The sequence below is a fragment of the Monodelphis domestica genome, chromosome 3 (genome assembly GCF_027887165.1).
Source record: "Monodelphis domestica isolate mMonDom1 chromosome 3, mMonDom1.pri, whole genome shotgun sequence".
NCBI lineage: Eukaryota > Metazoa > Chordata > Mammalia > Didelphimorphia > Didelphidae > Monodelphis > Monodelphis domestica.
The window spans coordinates 271693064-271712275 of NC_077229.1; the positions used below are offsets into that span (position 1 = coordinate 271693064).

Below are 19212 nucleotides of genomic sequence, written 5' to 3' on the forward strand. Positions count from 1 at the left end.
TATAAAGGGGTTTTTTTTGTGTGGAGTTATTCACATTTATATAGAACTTTTATATATTTACATAAATATACATTTACATAAAACTTAAAGTTTCTGAACAACCACATAGGTGGGTATTATAGATGGTATTATCCCTCTTTTACAGATGAGGAAACAGTCTCAGAGAGGTTAAATGACTTGTCCATTCATGCAGCTATTAAGTGTTAGAAGCAGAATTTGAATTTAGATCTCTGGACTCTTAATTCTAGCACTCTATCCACAATTTTACTAATTACCAATAAGTTAAGAAAATCAGTGATGCTTAAATCATGTACTATAAATGTAAAAAGATAATCTATCAGGTTAGTTTTTGTTTTATAGGGAGTCCCTTATGTTAGGCAGTAAATAAAAGCATTTTAATTAAAAATCTTATAATGAGAAATGATCATTTTTAATAAAATAGTTATAGTCATTAAATTATTACAAAACGTCCTTATTTCACAAAGTAAGTTCAGTTCTTTTCATTTGTTGGTAGATAACCCGTGCATCATGTGAAAATGTTTTGGCTATTATTTCTCTTGCTATTGGGGGAGTCACTGAAGGTAAGTATTTTTCATAGATTAATCTGAGTGATATATTCATCTTTTTTTCCTCCTCTCTCCCCTGTCTTTCTCACTCATGTCCATCCTTCAAAGCCCATCTCAAATGCAACATCTATAAAACCCTTCCCAACAATCCTAGTCTGATTTCCCTCATGTTCCTGACCTCCAATGTATTACAATGCTACTCATTTTGTCATGTAATCATGTTTTGTCTTATCCAATTTTTAAATTGTTGCACATATAGAATTCTTGCCTCCCCTAGTAAAATGTAAGCTTTATGGAAGTAAAATTGATGATGTGCTATTCTTTCATCCTTCATAATGTTTTGAATGGTATTAGGCACATAGTAAATTCTTATATGCCACCCTATCCAGATCCTTCTGTTGTCATCCTCTGACCTCCAGGTTACTATCATTCTTCCTTACCCATTGAGTTCAGTACATGGGTTGCAATCTTGCCTTCTGTCCCAAGCCTTTCTCATCATCAGTCACACAAGTATTCCCACAAATAAATTTTTGATCCCAGGGTTTCCCAGCTTTATCTACTCATCAAAGCCTCAAACCGCTATCTCCTGTCCACCCCATCCAGCCACAGGGCAGATCATACCTTTAGATCTAGCCATCACCCTAAGCTCTTCTACTTCCAGCAGTTTGAGAACCATTGATTCCCTCTTCTACCTCTCCTAGCGGTTCATTCCTAAACAGGATCTTTGTCTTCACCATAACCCATTTATTAATTTATTGTTACTTTGCTGGTCTCACTTTCCTCCTTTTAGTCTTGAACCTAAAATTATCTAATTTTCTAATTTAGCATGTCATCAGTGTAGGTATTTCCTTCAGTGATGGAGATGAGAAGCCATCCATGCCTCTCATCCTGTGCAACTCTTTGTGGATCTTTATCATATTCTTTTATTAGTGTGCAGATATTATCGAACATATGGGTTGTACCTCATATCTTTTTTCTGATCATATATAACCCCCAATTTCATTTATGTAATACTAATATAAAATACTAATATAAAACTAATACATCTAATACTACTTTTGAGAAATTCTCCATTTGTAATATGTGGCAGCTTGCTTATGTTTATTCTTGATATCTCCATTTCCCTTTGAGTACTTCTTCTGAAACTAGTAATTAATAATTCATAGCCATGCAGCATCACCAGAAGAAAATCATCTTTAAAAAGATAGGCCCTTGATTCCAAGAGAAACATGAGGTGATTAAAAAACTCTTGCTCATTTCTGAATCCAGTTCATTATCCTTTTGCAGTATCTTTCCAAGATGTGTTTTCTACTTGATATGCCCTATGGATTGACTATGCAGCTGAATAACATAGATCAGTAGATGGAAAATCAGGAGAGAATATCCCAAAATCTAGAGAAAAGAGAATATCAAGAAGAAAGTGTTTGACAGTGTCATAGGTTGCAGAGAGTTCAAGGATATGTATTTATTAGTAACAACCAGATGGTTTAGATTGAATGAAATATAAATTTTTTTTATTAGAAAAAAGAGATCAATAGTAACTTTGGTATTAATTTCTTCAGTATTTTTTCTGCTCCTGTAAAAATTAAAATTAATCCTGCATCACTGTCATTTCTTATCACAAATTTTCTTCTACCTCTCCTATTTGATTTTTTAAATCCCTTTTGGGGCACAAGAGCATTTCATATTTTTATTTGAGGAATTGAATACAGCAATATTGACTTTGTTGTCTTCTTCTGAGTTTGTGTTTGGTTTTCCCTGTCACCAAAATAACTTTCTATGTTTTGTGTTACTTGCTCTTTTTCTAATGTTTTCTTTTAACTTAAAAAAAAGTTTGGCTTGGTCACTATGGTGAAGGGAACACTGTTCTAAGCTTCAGGTTCTTTGTTGCAGCTACCTTCAAAACTAACTCTGGGGAATTGCTCTGCTTTCAGTTATTGTGCAGTGATATGATTAAGGAGAGGTGTATATAAAGAGGTGTAATAAGAGGAGACTCTCCTGGTCTGTTCTCTGATCTGTGAATAACCATAAGCACTCTTTTCTGGCTGGGAACTGTGGTCCCTACTCCCTTGTGACCACAAGATCTGCATATGGACAATACAACAAAAGTTTTGCACCCAGAGCCAGCAAAGAGACCTTTCTCCTTCTGAGCAGTTGTCCAACCTTCCCTTCCTGTCTCTGCCAGCTTTCTAAGTTGTTTTGAAATTACTTTATCTTGTCTTTGGTTTATGCTGCCCCAGAATTCGTTTTGAGGCATTATATAACAGTTTTTTTTGGAGGGTAATTTGGTGTCAGGTGGTTCTGTGTACATTCTCCATCTTGGCTCCCAAGATCATTAATAACTTTGGAGCAAACAATTTCAGTTGAAAGATGAGGTCAAAAGCCAGACAGACTTGAGAAGAGATTGAGAAGAAAGGAAGTGGAGGGCATCTATTGCAAATGGCCTTCTTGGAATTTTGCTCCAAAAGGAGAGAGATGAGAGGATAACTAGTGGAGTTGGAAAGATCTAGTGAAGGTATTTTGAAGGATTGGGGAGATATGGGCATGTGTGTAGACAGTAGACAGGAAGAGGCTGGAGATCAAAGAGTGGGAATGACAGAAGGGGGTTCTGTTGGAAGAAGAGGACATAAAATAAGATCACTTGTGCATCTTCGAGATGTTAGCCTGAAAAAAGAGAATAACTACCTCTTCATGTGAGACAATTGAAAGGAGATAATGACAGAGGCATCTGGATAAGAGATGAAGAGAAAAAAAGGGAGCTTTTGGTTAATGTCCTCAATTTTTTCAATAAATATGTGGTAAGATTCTCATTTGAGAGTGGAGAGCCCTGGGAGGTTTGAAAAAGGATGAAAAAGTTTGGAAGAGCCATTATGGTTAGTGTGAGAGTGAGTTAATTAGGAAGGTATAAAAGAAGAATTTCATAGTATCAATGAGAGCTCAGTAAAGATTATGTTAGGGACATCTGAGGCAACTGGATGGCAAATTTTTAGAATACTAGAATTGGGAGTCAGGAAAACCCGAGTTCTTATTCTTCTGACATTAGCTATGTGACCCTAAGCAATTCATTTAACTTCTCTCAGCCTTGGTTTCCTCATCTTTAAAATGGGAATAATAATAGCACTTAAGGTTATTGTGAATATCGAGAGAGATGTTAAGTGTTTTGCGAACCTTTAATACCTCTATAAATGGATGATGATGGTGATGATGATGATAATAATGATGATGCTGTCATTCTTGCTCAAATAAAACTTCATGTCTTGACATTCAGAATGTCTTTTTCTGACTTCAATCTTTATTTCCAGCCTTATTTTCCTATTATTCCCCTTCAGTTTTGGGATTAAGATCAAAAGAATTCTCTCCTTTTTTCAGGAAGGGTTATATAGAATTTAAACTCCTTGAGGACAAGGGCCTCTTTTGCTTTTGTTTTTGTGTCTCCAGCACCTTGAACAATTCTTACCCCTTAGTTAGGGGGTAGGAACTAGACCTGTTAATTGATATGTACAGAAAACTCCCTCCCATGTGAGGAAACATTCCTCTAGCTATGCAAATTTGTACCTTCTTTGTAACTTTATAGTATTAGTAGTTTATTTATTTTTTTATTTAATTAGATGATTTAGAATAATTTTCCATGGTTACAAGACTCATGTTCCTTCCCTCCCCTCCCCCCACCCCGCTACCGTATCTGATGCACACTTCTACTGGGTTTAACATGTGCCATTGATCATGACCCATAGAAAGTAGTTTAAAGAATTAATAGATCAAGTGATTTGCTCTGGGTTAAGTTGCCATATATGTCCTAGGTGGAACTTGAATAGAGATCTTCCTAGCATCAGGATCTGCTCTCATCCATAACACTATGCTTAACTATTATTTCCTTTTTTATTTGTATCCTTAGCACTTAGCACAGTTTTTACCACATAATAGGCACTTAATAAATGCTTTTCCATTCATTCACATTATCAATTTTTGTCAAATTTAAATACTCTAAGTTTAGAGTCTAAACTTCTAAATTCTCTAAGTTTAGAGTCTAAACTTATTCCAAACTCAGCCTTTATGAATTTGGTTAAGTTGTCCTTTATGCTTGAAATGTACTTCTTATCATCTGTCTTTAAAATCCTCTTCTTTTTTCAAATCATAAATTCCATTTCCCTTTTTATGTGAAGCTTTTCTTGATTCTCTCCCTACTCACCAAAAGTTGTTTCTTCCTCCTCACATTTTTCTAAAGGACTTTGCCTGGATCTCTCCTTTGCCTTTATCACACTAAACTTTGTATCTGTCTGTGTGCCTGTATCCATTCCTATAAAATGTAAGTTCTTTGAGGATTAGAACTGTATCATTTTTATCTTTTTATACCCATAGTACTTAAAATGGTGCTTTGCATTTGGTAAGCCCTTGATAAATGTTTGTTGAATAATAATAGTCTTTCAGTAGCCCATTTTTTAATTGAACACCTCTCACAATTACTTCTCCAGTATTTTTGTTTTTAACTGGCTAAATATGTAGTCATCCAAAAATTGAAATAGCTTGTAAGGAAAGTTAATGTTTAACAAAAGCAGCAGAGTAAATTTGTGATATTTCACTTAGTATTTCCTGTTTTTAACAATATCAATTTTATGTTATGAACTGCTTACCAATATCTGTTTGTTGAACAGATGTTGTCTATCCAGATGTTATCAGATTTCCTTTTGGTCTAAAATCCTATCTTCTGCAAGAAGCCTTTTCTGATCCCTTCTTAATGCCAGCACTTTCTTTCTAAATTTATGTCCAATTTATCCTGTCTATATCTTTTTGGTACACAATTGTTCGCATCTCTCATACTGTGAACTTCTTTAGAGCAGGGATGGTTTTTGTCTTTTATCTCTGTCTCTTGAAACAACCTACATCTTCTGAGATGGTTTTACTGTGTTGAGGCCACTTCACATGTTACAGCTTCTTGGAGCAAGAGATGAAAGTCGAATTAGCAGCCCTGAAAAGGGCTTAGCAAGCCTTCACATCAGAGGTTCTAGTCTTCTCTGAACACCTTATCCAACCCATGTTGAGAGTAACCAATATACCTCAGTTCTGTCAGTGAGGTAGAAAGAAGGATGTGTTCCCTAGGCATGTGAAAACTTCTCCTGGTAGAATGGGTGGGTGAGCACAGTTTGTTTCAGTGGATATGAAGGCAGCTGAACCAGGCATTGTGGAATACCTAGAACTTGGTGAGATATCGAACATGCCATGGTCATCTACTTCATCCCAGGACCTCTGACTTGCCACTGAACTTTGATGACTAGAAGAGAGACTGAGCCTGACAATTTTGTAAAACTACCTCATTTAAATTTCCAGTTCACTCAAAAGTCAAGACATCATCCCTTGAAATCATTGGTACACTTTGAAAACAATGAATGAACAGCAATCTCTTAACATAGTGCTCTTATAATTAATTTCTTCAGTTTGTCAGAACTTGAGAACTTAGAAGGTTTGTGTCAGATTTAGTTGTAATTTGAAGGAGAAATTTTTTTTCCTTGGGGGAAAAATAACATTTATGTAAAAATTTTTAAAGTTATTCATAATACTGTCTAATTTTTTGATGGGCTCATATATAGGAGTTAAACTAGTATATCTCTTCTTTATAGCATCACCAGCTTGCAGTCAATTCATAAATTATATATTATCACCTATTGCCTTCTTTTTGTTCCCTGACTGGCATATTCTACTTTTCTTAACTAGGTTGTAAGCTCTTCAAGGATACGAAAAACAATGTCTTCTTATTTTTCCCACACTACCATATAATAAATAACTCACAATTGTATGATCAGTAACTCATATTTACATAGCTAATAAGTGTTTGCTCTGGGACAAGAAACCAGATCACCTACCTTTAAGGCTATCATTATTTTCCTTACACCACAGTGTTTCCTTGGCACAGTGTAAAACAGATAGGAAGTCCTACATAAATATGTTCTGATAGATAGTAAAAGCAAATGGCAATTCATTTTTACATAGTGCTATTAGATTGACAAAGTAATTTCTCGCAACATCCTTGTTCAATAGATAGTATAAGTGTTATAATTTTATTAGAAAAATAGCATGATGGCTTCGTCCATAGAGAAACAGCCTAGGTGTTAGAAGCTTGTATACAGTCAGACTTGTGTACTAGTCTTGCCTCTGATGCATGGGCTTTGTGACCCTTAGGCTGTCATTTAGTCAATTTCAAAGTAGTGCCACTTTATATTAGTAAAGGTAGTTTCCACACAGTTCCAATTCAGTATGTGTGTGTGTGTGTGTGTGTGTGTGTGTGTGTGTGTACACGTGTACACAAAGGCATAATATACATATATTCTATATTCTGTGATTAGATATCAGATCATTCCCATTTTATAAATAAGGAAATTGAAATTAAGTGATTTGCCACAGAACTTTACCACTAGTAAGTAATGATGAATTTCCATGTGTATATATAATTTGTATGATTTCTTGGGGGGAAAATGTTTTTCATTAAATGCTATTTATCAGTGATTTCTTTAATAGCATTAACTTTAAAGAATTGCATCATGAGAGACAAGAAAGAGAGACAGAAAGAGGAGATAGAGTGAGAACACCCTAAGTGCTAGGGATACAAACACAAGAAGGCATGGGGAAGGGAGCAGATAAAGGGAGAAAAGGAAGGAGATGGCTGAGAAGTGGCATGGAACCTAATCTCCATTATTCTTCTCTTAAATTGAAATAAATCTCCCTGTGCTCTTTTTTTAAGAGTATTTTTAAGTGTCTATTTAAAAGAAATTCTGCATTATTCTTCATAGCTTATATAAACATGCAATTTTCTAAACTTTCTCATTGAAATATGCCCCCTCCGTAAAGGTATATGTACAGCATCTACACCTTTTGTACTGTTGGGAGATGTTTTGGATTGTCTTCCTTTGGATCAATGTGACACAATCTTCACCTTTGTGGAGAAAAATGTTGCCACTTGGAAATCAGTAAGTTTGTTTCTCTTTTTTGCTAACTGTGTTTTTCCTTTTATTATTTATCATTCTGGAAATCCTCCAGTATTATAACAGTATATCATGTAATTCTCCCTATACCTCTAATTTGAGACAAAAGATCATTATATTTGTTAGTGGTTGAAAGGATTGTCCCTATGTAAATCATGCTGGGTGTCCTGAGATAACATGCATTACTCTTAGATACTTAGAGAGTCATGTGAGAGTTCATATCCCTAGAGAAAGTTAAAATAGAAAATTTGATTATGCAAAAGCAGTTAGATGAAGCATTTATTAAGTATCAGGTATTCATCTCTTGTGTTTCTGATATTAAGTTTTTTGTAACTGAAGAGCAAACTTAATTTGTTACTAGACTTCCTATTGCTGCATTTATGGAAGAATACTATAAAATAGGAGGAAATGTGCCACCAATTCTATGCAATAATAAGGTTTTTATTTACAGAATACATTCTATTCTGCTGGAAAAAACTATTTGTTGCGCATGTGCAATGGTAAGTTAAAGCATATTGGCTTTTTTTTTTTTAATGTTTGCACTTTTTAATTTGTAAGAACTGGGGGCAGCTGGGTCACTCAGTGGATTGAGAGCCAGGCCTAGAGATGGGAGGTCCTAGGTTCAAATGTGGCCTCAGACACTTCCCAGCCGTGTGACCCTGGGCAAGTCACTTGACCTCCATTGCCTATCCCTTACCACTCTTCTGCCTTAGAACCAATACACAGTATTGATTCCAAGATGGAAGGTAAGGATTAAAAAAAAAATTGTGAGAACTGTTTGCTGTAAGAAAGGAAAATGATGTTAGCAAATACACTGTGAAAACTTGACTAATGACATGCAAAATGTTTTAATAGTTTTACTTCTAGGCAGCAAGGTATAATGAAAAGAGCATTAGATTTGGAGTCAGGGAAGACCTGAGTTTGAATCTTACTTCCATACTACTCTGTGACAGACAAGTCTGGTAATCTTTCTGAGCCTCTTTAAGATGTGGATAATAATGCCTACCTCAGTGTTGTTTTGAGAGTCATATTTAAATCACCATATAAAATATCAGCTTTTATTATTATGCAGCTTCTTGCTTAAGAAATTTTTTTACTATATTAAGTTTCATTAGACTTGGAGTAATTCCTTTAGGGAAATTGTCAAATATTTTGAATACATGAGAAAGGTGGTCTACAAACCACTTATCCCCCAATCCTTGCTCCTGAAATAAATCAAAACAGAAAAAGGAAAATGATTTTGAGAAGAGGAACTATATTGTAACTTTCTTTGTATTTACTAATCATAATGCATTGCATAGAATTTCATTAAGTAAGTGGCAGAATTAGTGAAATGACATCATTGATTAGTAATAATTTCTATCTTAACGAAAGTAAACATTCATGCTATTTTAGATGACACTAAGGAGGGGGGACTTTACAGATCACACTGAGAACTTGACTACCAAGTAGTTAAGGCATTTAGGTGTGGTTGTGATAAACACAAGATCCTTCCTTGCTTCTGTTATGCTTTCATTTCTATGTGTTGTTTTAGATCTCCTAAGAAGATTATCAAAGTCCCAGAATACTGTGTTCTGTGGAAGAATTCAGCTTTTCTTGGCCAGACTTTTTCCTTTGTCAGAGAAATCAGGTAAGAGTTTACACATTAGAACAAATGACTTATAGCTGGCTCTTTTAATTATGAAAGGCATAGTAGAAAATTAGTGCTTTCTTTTAGATAAAATCTATACCAAAATTCCATTTATTCCTAAAGTAAAACCATTGACTTCTTTTACTAAAAATCTTAATCAATAATATCTTCAGTTGAACCTTGATTTCCAAAATGTTTTTACATCCATTATCTTATATTTTTATAGTATTTATGAATTAATTCCCATTCCTCTTTTTTTTTTTTAAGAAAGTAATTGAGGCATCTGAATAGTCAGTCTCTAAACTTTGGGGTTTATATTAATAAATACTGGTCCAAAATTTCAAACATGGTTTTCATCATTCTCTATCAACATCATGAACAAAAATATATGTTACTTGGTTTAGAGTCTCTTATTGTATTCTTTTTGGGGGGGAGGGCAGCTGGGTAGCTCAGTGGATTGAGAGCCAGACCTAGAGACAGGAGGTCCTAGGTTCAAATCTGACCTCAGACACTTCACAGCTGGGTGACCCTGGGCAAATCACTCCTCCCTACCCCCCATTGCCTTGCCCTTAAAATAGCAGTAGCAAGATACAGCCTTAAATGCTTTCTTTCAAATGAGTGAGTAAGTAATATTCTGAATCTGATTCTCACCAATAAGAGGGGAGTGGAAAATATGGTCGAAAGTTGTCACTAAACTATCTTGGGATTTATAATAGAAAAAAAGAAACCCAGGCACAGTCAGATATGGGCTAAATTTGAGGACAGTAGATTTCAAAAGATAGGATTCTTTGGACAAATCTTAAGGAAAAACCACCCAATGGAAATTGGGAGGTCCTCAAGAAATTCAATCTGAAAACACAAGAGGATCAGTTCTGATGAGGAATGAAAGAATGAATTATTTAAAAATATTAGTATGAATACACAGAGTTCATGGCCCAACTTAAATTTTTAACATGTATGTGTATTTTTAAAATGTAAATTAAACAAGGGCATGTGACAAAGGATAACTGCAAAAAGCAAGGCATATCATCCTTTAAGAATGGTGACAAAATATGAATAATATGGAAATACATTTTGAACAATGATACATGTATTACCCAGTGGAATTGCTTATCAGTGTCGGGAGGGGGTAAGGAATTGGGATGGGGAAAAATCATGAGTCATGTAACCATGGGAAAATATTCCAAATAAAATAAATATATATTTTTAAAAAGGAATGATGACAAAACTGCTAAAGTTCAGATTGGTGAGTCAGAAATTAAAGGCAAAAAGGAGGAAAGGTTAGCTAGATTGTGGAAAAGAGAAAAATAAAAAGTATAGGCTACTGTTGAAAAATTAAGTCCAAAGGGGAAAGGTCTTGTCTACCTTGGAGAAAGACTTTAAAAGAAAGGATAAGACTGCTGATGGAAGAGACTGGGATAACCATCACAAGCAAGATGGCATGCCTACTTACCTCTTAATTTTCTTTTTCTTTTCACTGCCAGGGAGGATATTTGTACTTCACAAAGACAATAGAAATGACTGATAAGAACTCATTGCCAGAAATAATAGGGAGCTAGTAAGAGAGACTATAGATGTTCATGATAAGTTTAGGTCACTAAATATTGACCCTGAACTGTGGAAAGAACTGGTAGATGTGATTACTGAGCTACTTACTGTCTGTAAATGATCTTCAAAAAAATCTTAGAAGGGCAAACATTCCGATTAAAAAAAAGAAAGAAAAAAACAGAGGGAAGAGAACAGATTCTGAAAATTATAGTCCAGTGAAATTTATTTTAATTTCTAACCAAAATTCTTAACTATAATATTAACTATATTATTAAAGGAATTCATTTGTGAATATTTAGAAAGGGGAGTAGTAATTACAAAGAACTGACATTTCTTCAAGACTTAGGGATTTGAGAAGTTAAGTGATTTGTTTATGATTACACAGCATGCATGCATGCATGTACATGTGTGTGTGTGTCAGTAATTGAACCAAGTCTTTTCTAGTTCCAAATTGTACTTTCTGTCCACTATACCTTCTGCCTCCCAACAGGAAATTTCATAGCCATAAAAAATAAAATCTTATTCTTGACTTAATGAAATTGTCTCTGAAAGTACAAGATGATTAGGTAGTTCATCTAAAAACGATTTGAGAAGGTTTACTAGTCTTCAAACTCTGAGTAACAGAGACATGACTATACAACAGTCTAATGTGATCTTTGGCTGCATTACAAGAGGCAATATTTGTGACTGAAAGACCCTCTGTATTCTGTCCAAGTAGACCAGTGTTGAATTATTGTAACAATTCTGATAAGCAGGAGATTGACCACGGTGGTGAAAGTGTCCTTGAGAACATGCCAGATAGGATCTGCTTAGGAAACTGGGTAGTAGGTTTAGCCTATAAAAAAGATAATTGAAGTTATAGTAGCTGTCTTCAAATGTTTAAGAGGCTATTACACCAAGAGAGCTTAGGATTTGTTTTACTTGGCCCAAAGGACAGAACATGGAATGAATAGAAATTTCAGAGATTTAACTTTAGCCTTAATACGAGGAAAAGTTTCCTAACAATTACAGCTATCTAAAAGTGAAATGGACTATGTTGGAAGGTAAATTTACCCCATGAAAAATATTTAATCAAAGTTTGATTACTCAGTTGTTGGGTGTGTTAGAAGAAGAGATTCTTGATTAGATAAAGGTTGGACTAGATAAGTACCTTTCAACTTAGGTTCTTTGATATCCTTGAAATGGTTTAAATGCAGGCAGGGAGAGGAAGCTTCCAAATATAATGGGTAAATCTATGCAGGATTTAAGAAAAACTTGGAGAAGAATCACAGAATGTCAAGATAATTGTGGCAAGGCGAGTTCCATTGCTCTAGGTACAAATCATAGATTCGTCAAAGTACCAAGTATGTTAGAAAATGGAGCCAGGTAATTGTGAGAGAAGTATTTTTTTTTCCTTTTGAGATAAGTTTAACATGAGAGCAGGGTTTAAACTCCATGCCATTCTCTGACCTTTCCTACTTGTTTGCAGACCATTTCCATTATATTTCAAAGACATTTCTCAATTCCTCTTCACTCAGAATTAGTAGTATACATAGGGAAGTTAGTATTCATATTCTGGTTTTCTAAAGGTTATCTACCATCTAAGAATCAATTAGATTTAGAGAACTGGTAGGTTTTCATTTAAGGCATCTTTTTATGAAGTGAATTATAAGTTCTGTCTGTAAAGATAGCAGTTTGATTTTTAGATTAACTTGCTATTGTTTTAACATGTTATTATCTTTGCCCTTCACACTACAAGTGTTTTGATAGTAGTTGTTAGCTCATTCGTTATTGCATAAATGTTTTTCTTTTTAAATAGGCCTTAACTTACAAAGTCAGTTTAATCTTGAAAATGTCACCGTTTTCAACACCAATGAGCAAGAGAGCACGTTGGGTCAGAAGGTGAGAACTGTTTTGAATTTTGATACTGAATAGTATTACAAGTTTACTTTTTGAAAAAGGATTGGTGTCAAGTAAGATGGAAATGCATTTTTACTTAGAGCCATAAAGCATTAATTAAATATTAGTAAAATTTTCTTTTAAAGATTTATTATATAATAGTCTTGGTTTAAAGTTGGACATTTCTGGTATACTTACTCTTCAGATGGGAACACTATTAAAAATATTTCTAAAGCAAACAAAAATTGAGGTTGATTATGATGTATAGCTCAGGTACCTGATAGTTATTATGAAATCTCCACTAACATGTACAATATGGCTATGGGAAACCATTTAGTGCTATAACTTGGGAAACCAGAAATGCCTCCTTTTGCCTTTGGATCCATTTTGGAGGTTGGGAAGGTCCATGAGGGAAAAATGATTGTGCCTTTTCCCATTGTGAATTCTAGGGAATATCTTTTGAATAGAGATTTTTTCCCCCTGTCTTTCCCTGGCCCATACTGTAAAATAAAAATCACTTTCAGCTTCTCCTATGCTTCTAGCCCTACAGTCATTGAAAACTCTACCTTAGACAATCAAATCAGGGGATAGAGGGATGGGATGAAATGGAGATGACAATTCACTCCAAGGAAGTGGCCAGAAAAGTTGGAGGGAGAATAGAAGAAAAATTCTAAACAGTGGCAATAGGAAGGAAGAAGTGCCTAGGACCACTAGGTATTTTATATGGAAACTATGGTTTATGTGTTGTATGGATCTTGGTTTTGAACTTGGGCAGTGGGAAGGAATATACAGGCCTGGATTCAGTATAGCTTTAATCATCTTCCTTTGTTTTTATAATTGATGTGACACTTCAAAGGTTGTCTTATCCCTAAGTGTCAGGCATTATTATAAGTTTAACAGTGGTGCCTATAGTAATTTATAATTGTTCATGATCCCAAATCACCACAAAAGTGGCTACCTGTTAAATAGAGTGGTCTGGAATTCTAGCACTTTTCATGTTCCTAAAAACCAGTGTACTTTTTTTTTTAAGCATATTGAGGATAGAGATGAAGGAATGGAAGTAGAGGAAGGAGAAATGGGAGATGATGAAGCTCCAACAAGTTGGTGAGTTTTGGGGGGAACTTTTAATATTGTCTTTATTATAACAGTATGACTTTTGCATCTTGCACTAGCATGGCTATAGAACAGGGAGGAGGAAAAAGTTGCTTTTAGGAAAGGTGGCAGGGAGCTAAAGACACATCACTGCTTTAAAGTTTCGTAAGTCAATATGACTGTGGTAGTGGGTGACAGAATAATATCTTTTAGTACTTCTGGCATATACCATCAGAGAATACTGCACTTTAAAATAAAAAGCAGCTCTCCACTTTATCCTTTTTCTCCTTGTTATAGATCTGGTGGTGAGTATGATGGACTCTGGTTCTGGTACAAGCTTCAAGGAGAAGGAAAAGAAAACCTCCTTTTTGGCTTTTGTTTCCACCCCATTCCTCACCCTAAAGCCTTGTCCTAATTCTTCATTCTTTCAGCCCTCTGAAATTCTTATCCTGCTAGAGTTCTACTGCCATCACAAATAATTACAGTGGATTAGAGTCCCAATTCCCACATCTAGGGCTACAGACTGGGAAGATCTCTGTATAATTCTAAACATGATTCCAAAGAAATGTTATTATAAACAGGGGTTAAATTCTGTAGTAATATTAGTATTGAACTAATAGGGAATGGCAATCTGTGGCACTTGTGATTTTTGTGTTGTGGCCCAAACATCACTGTGAAGTCAGTCAGGTTGGTCTTTGATAACCTTCCAAATTACTTCGAAAAATTGCCACTTTGTTTTCTCAACCTCTAGCTATACCTTTCTTCATCCTGTCCCCTCTTCATTCTGATCATTTCAGTATCAGTTGACAGTTCCTTAATGTGTGTCCTCTTGTGGAATTTTTTTCAATTATTAAATTTTTCAATTATCAAAGGGTCCATAAAGAGATGTAGGGCACTTTAGCTCCCCATGACTGGAGCATTGCCCTAAGTTAGTCTCCTTTATGGGTCTGCCATTAGATTAGTCTTGGATGTCCTACCTCCTTTGCCCCAGCTTTTCTGGTAGATTACCTGGAGTGATTGCCTTTACCCTTCTGTCTCCACTCCCAATCAAGCTTTCTTTTTTCCTCACAAGGATATGAATAAATGAGTACTTAGAATCATAAATCATTGAATTCTAGCTCTTAGAGGAACTTAAAGAGCATGTCTTCTAAATCCTTAGCTTGAACAGATTAGACAATTGATTTTGCATATCACCTTTTTAGCCAGTGGTTTCAGTCTCTTTCTCTTTATTTCATAAGCTCTTTCATAAGTAAGGAGCAAAAAGGCAAATGAGTTTGTCTTCTCCCTTCTATTTCTTCTGAGAAGCAGCATGAGTATAATGAAAAAGAAAAGTTAACTTGAGTTCATTCCCAACTTTGCTATCAACCAGTTAAATATCTTTCGATAATCTTAAGACTAGGAGAGCACTTCAGCAAACATCTATTGTAATCCATACCTAATCAAGAATTCCCTGTACAACATAACTCCAAAATGATCACCCAGTCTCCATGCAATAAAAACCTCCACTGAAAGGGAAATTAATGTATCTGTAGGTAGATAATACATTTTTAGATATCTTTGGCCATTAGGAAAATTTTCTCTATGTAAAGCCTAAATCTACCTCTCTGAAATTTCTACCTATTGCCCTGAGTTCTTGTCTTCTGAGGCCAGACAGAACAATTATAATCACTCTTCCAATACTTTGACAGCTTTCTTTTTCTCCAAGCTCAATATACTCAGTTCCTTTAGCTGATCTTAATTAGCATGCTTTCACAATCCTGCTTGTCCTTCCAGATGCTCATTTACTTATAGCGTATCACTTTCCTTCCTAAATTGTGGCTTCCAGAATGAATCACAAAACTTTTCAATGAGATTGTAACATTGTGCAGAAAGTTATAGACACTACTTTCCTTAATGCAGACTAAGTGTGGATTAGATTATTACTTTGGTATCACATTCTTAACTCATAATGAGCTTTCCATCCATTAAAACATTTAGACCTTTTAAAAATGAAACAATATCTAGCCACCATTTCCCCATCTTTTATTTGTAAAGTTGACTTTTTTAAACTCCAAGCAAAATACTTGACAATTGAATTCCTATTGGAGTCGTCCTTATGAGTCCTTGAGGTAGGCAGCAAACCCTGAGGGTGGATCACCAGTTCTAGAATCTGAAAGCATGGGAGGCACCCATGGAACGAACATTTACTCTGTAATAAGAGAACATGGGGTTAAATTAGATTATATTGCTTTGAATTCTCTCCTAGAGCTAGATGTTATCCTGTTTCTTGAGTTCAGATCTCAGATCCTTCCACTTTCACATACTTCCACTGGACAGGCGATCTCTTAATTAATCTCTGGGACTGTTTCTTCACCTATAAAATGAGATCATTGGACTAGATGTTCTCTTAAGATTCCTTGCAGTTCTAAACTGTGATTCTTTTTCAGCTCTAGCCCTTCTCCTTTTTCTCCTTAAGGATGATTTGTGGCCCTCACAAATTTCCCCTCCCCTAAATGTAGCATCTTTCTTAATTTCTGAAAACTTCCCACACATTCATAATTACTTCTCCATCTAAAACCCTTGTGCTGTCTTTCCTGCATAGTGTACCACCACAGCCAAGACTAGCTGCATGCCCTATTTCTCTAATATCTTGGAGGCATAGTATTTCTTATAAGTAAATTTTGAAGATTTACTATTGTGTCATGACTTATTTCAACTCTTTTGGGGAGGCAGCCAGGTGGCTCAGTGGATTGAGAGTCATGCCCAAAGAGGGGAGGTCCTAGGTTCAAATTTGACCTCAAATACTTCCCAGCTGTGTGACCCTGAGCAAGTCACTTAACTGCCATTGCCTAGCCCTTACTGCTCTTCTGCCTTAGAACCAATACACAGTATTCATTCCAAGACAGAAGGTAAGGGTTTTTTTTAAAAAATATAACTTAGATGAAATCTTTATAAAATGTATTCTATCTTACTTAATGTTTAGATGGAAGAAATCGCAAGATGCCATCTAGGCCAAACCCCCTAATTTTACAGATGATGAAACTAGGTTCATGGGGGTTAAATGACTTGTCCAAGGCCCACAGGTAGTACGCATCAAGACCAAATGTTGAACAGAGGTCTTCTGATTGTTCTTTCTATAGTATTGTGATATAATTTAACTTAAAATTCTAAAGCAGACCACCATTGTCATCCTTATAGCTAATACAGCACTTTTAAGGTTTGCAAAACAATTGCCTACCTTATCTGATCCTCATAATTAGCCTAATGAGGAAGTTACCATAGGCCATATAATCCCATTTTACTGATAAGAAAACTCTGAACCTGAGAGATGAATTGACTTTACCAAGGTCCTATAATGTCAGAATGAGATTTAAACCTGTGTACCTCATGACTAGCCCCATTATTCATTTTATATCATATATTTTCTTAAAATTACTGATATAGTAAAACCTTTGGTATGTTTCAGAGTCAGAGGGTGCAATAACTACAAACTTGTGTTTTTTGGTTTTTTGGGTTTTTTTTTAAATATAGTTCTTTGGGTTTTTACAATTCTTTTCTCTTATAACCAACTATTTTTTTTTTTGCCCTATCTCTTGAAAGAGATCTCTTGTTCAATTACATTGCTTAAATTTGTTCATCTTAATTTACATATTCTAAGGCACAAAGTTCTGGGGCAGAGTCTGAGGGGGTCTTTATACCTTTCTTAAAGAGAGATTTCATGCTAGTTTTCTTCCAGCTTAAAGACTATTTTTAATTATTTGCCACTGTGTTCTGGCTAGTTGGAGTTATTGAAAATTGAACTTTTAGGTACTACGGAGTTTTGCTCTGAAATTTTGTGATTCTATATATGAGCATATATATATTCACTAAGTATTTTTTACTTAAGGATGTGGAGTTTTGCTCATCTAATATTCCTTGCACATGGCATGACTATGAATTAATGTGACTGATTTTTTAATGAAATACCAGAATTTCAACATCCAAATGAGTGTTAGCCTTTAGAGTAGTCACCTTGGGGAGATTCTACACTTATTCCAATGATGCTGCCACTGCTCAGAACTTTTTTGGAGCTCCTCTTTTGGGATTGCCTTCAGAACCACACAAGAAATTCATTCTCATTCCTTTATAGTCACACCTCGTTTTGGACTGAAAATGACATGACCCAGCTTGATCTGAACGACTGTATTCACCAGACTTCGTTCCAAATGACCGTTGGCTGGTTCCAAAAACCAAATCCACCTTGAAAAGAAAAAATAATTGCCTCCACTGAGGATATTAAAAACAAAAAAATATGTTCTGTAAGCGTCAACAGAGGAGATTCAAAAATGTTTTGAGCAGAGTCAGCAACATTTGAATACGTGCATGGTTCTTCCAAGGTAACCACTTTGAAGGGGACGGCACCTGAATGAACAAATTCTGGTATGTTTGATTAAAAACTTAATAGTTTACACCTCATACTTAAAGAAATTGTATGTAAATTCATTTTTGGCACTGCAGATATGCAGAATAACCAGTTGAAGAATAAGTGTTAAGTGACAGCTGGGTAGCACAGAAGATAGATCACCAGGCCTGGAGTCAGGAAGATCTGGGTTCCAATCTGAACTCAAATACTTCCTAGCTGTGTGATTCTGAATAAGTCACTTAACCTGTTTGCCTAGGCCTTGCTGCTTTTCTGTCTTAGAACTGATACTAAGAAAGAAGGGAAGGGTTTAAAAAAAGAAAAAGAGTAGCTATTACTGTAATTTTTAAAAAAGCTTAACAAAGTCAGGATTTAATTGTCATTTTCCTGTCTTTGAGTTTTAATGGTGAAGTGAACTTAAGAGATAGTGAGTTTTCCCTCTCACTGTAGGACTTCTAGAGAAAAGTGGATTCTATTTGTTAGAAATATAGACAGGTTTTACATGGAGCTATTGGTTGCAGCAAATAGCCCCTTAAGGCCATTTCTACTCTCAGACTCTGTGATCATTAGGCAATGTTTTAGTGGAAAGATCATTAGTCAGAAAACTGAAGCCCAGCACTGACACAAGCTATGTCACCAGGGGTAGGTCATTTACACTTTCTGATCCTCAGTTTCCTCACCTGAAAAGTGGAGACAATGATAATACCAAATATTCTTTTAAACCCTTACCTTCCATCTTAGAATCAATACTGTGTATTGGTTCCAAGGCAGAAGAGTGGTAAGGGATAGGCAATGGGAGTTAAGTGACTTTGCCCAGGATCACACAGCTGGGAAGTGTCTGAGGTCACATTTGAACCTAGGACCTCCCGTCTCTAGGCCTGACTTTCAATCCACTGATACCCAGCTGCCCCCAATACCAAATACTCTTAATAGGCAGTGTGGTATAATGATAAAAAAGGAAGCTTCAGAGACAGGAAAACCCAGTTTCAGGTCCTACTTCTAACATTCTGGCTATGTGACTTAACCCCTAAGTATCTTTCAAGGATTCTTTGTCAAAGAGCCATATTCTGCTTTAGCAGAACTTTCTGTAATAGGTATTCCCTTTACATGGTTGTTGCAAGGAAAGGCCTTTGTAATTCTTAGTTT

The 19212-nt window shown here is 35.4% G+C and overlaps 1 protein-coding gene across 4 annotated transcripts in view; it reads left to right on the forward strand.

Annotated features, from left to right (window-relative positions):
* THOC1 (THO complex subunit 1) overlaps positions 1-19212 on the forward strand; it is a 61966-nt gene that overhangs the window by 18363 nt on the left and 24391 nt on the right. For all 4 annotated transcript variants that reach the window (XM_056823775.1, XM_056823776.1, XM_056823777.1 and 1 more), the window contains 6 exons: positions 515-581; positions 7407-7525; positions 7992-8040; positions 9075-9170; positions 12517-12599; positions 13627-13700. In XM_056823775.1, the coding sequence (XP_056679753.1) occupies positions 515-581; positions 7407-7525; positions 7992-8040; positions 9075-9170; positions 12517-12599; positions 13627-13700 (488 nt within the window). The remainder of the gene's footprint in view (positions 1-514; positions 582-7406; positions 7526-7991; positions 8041-9074; positions 9171-12516; positions 12600-13626; positions 13701-19212) is intronic.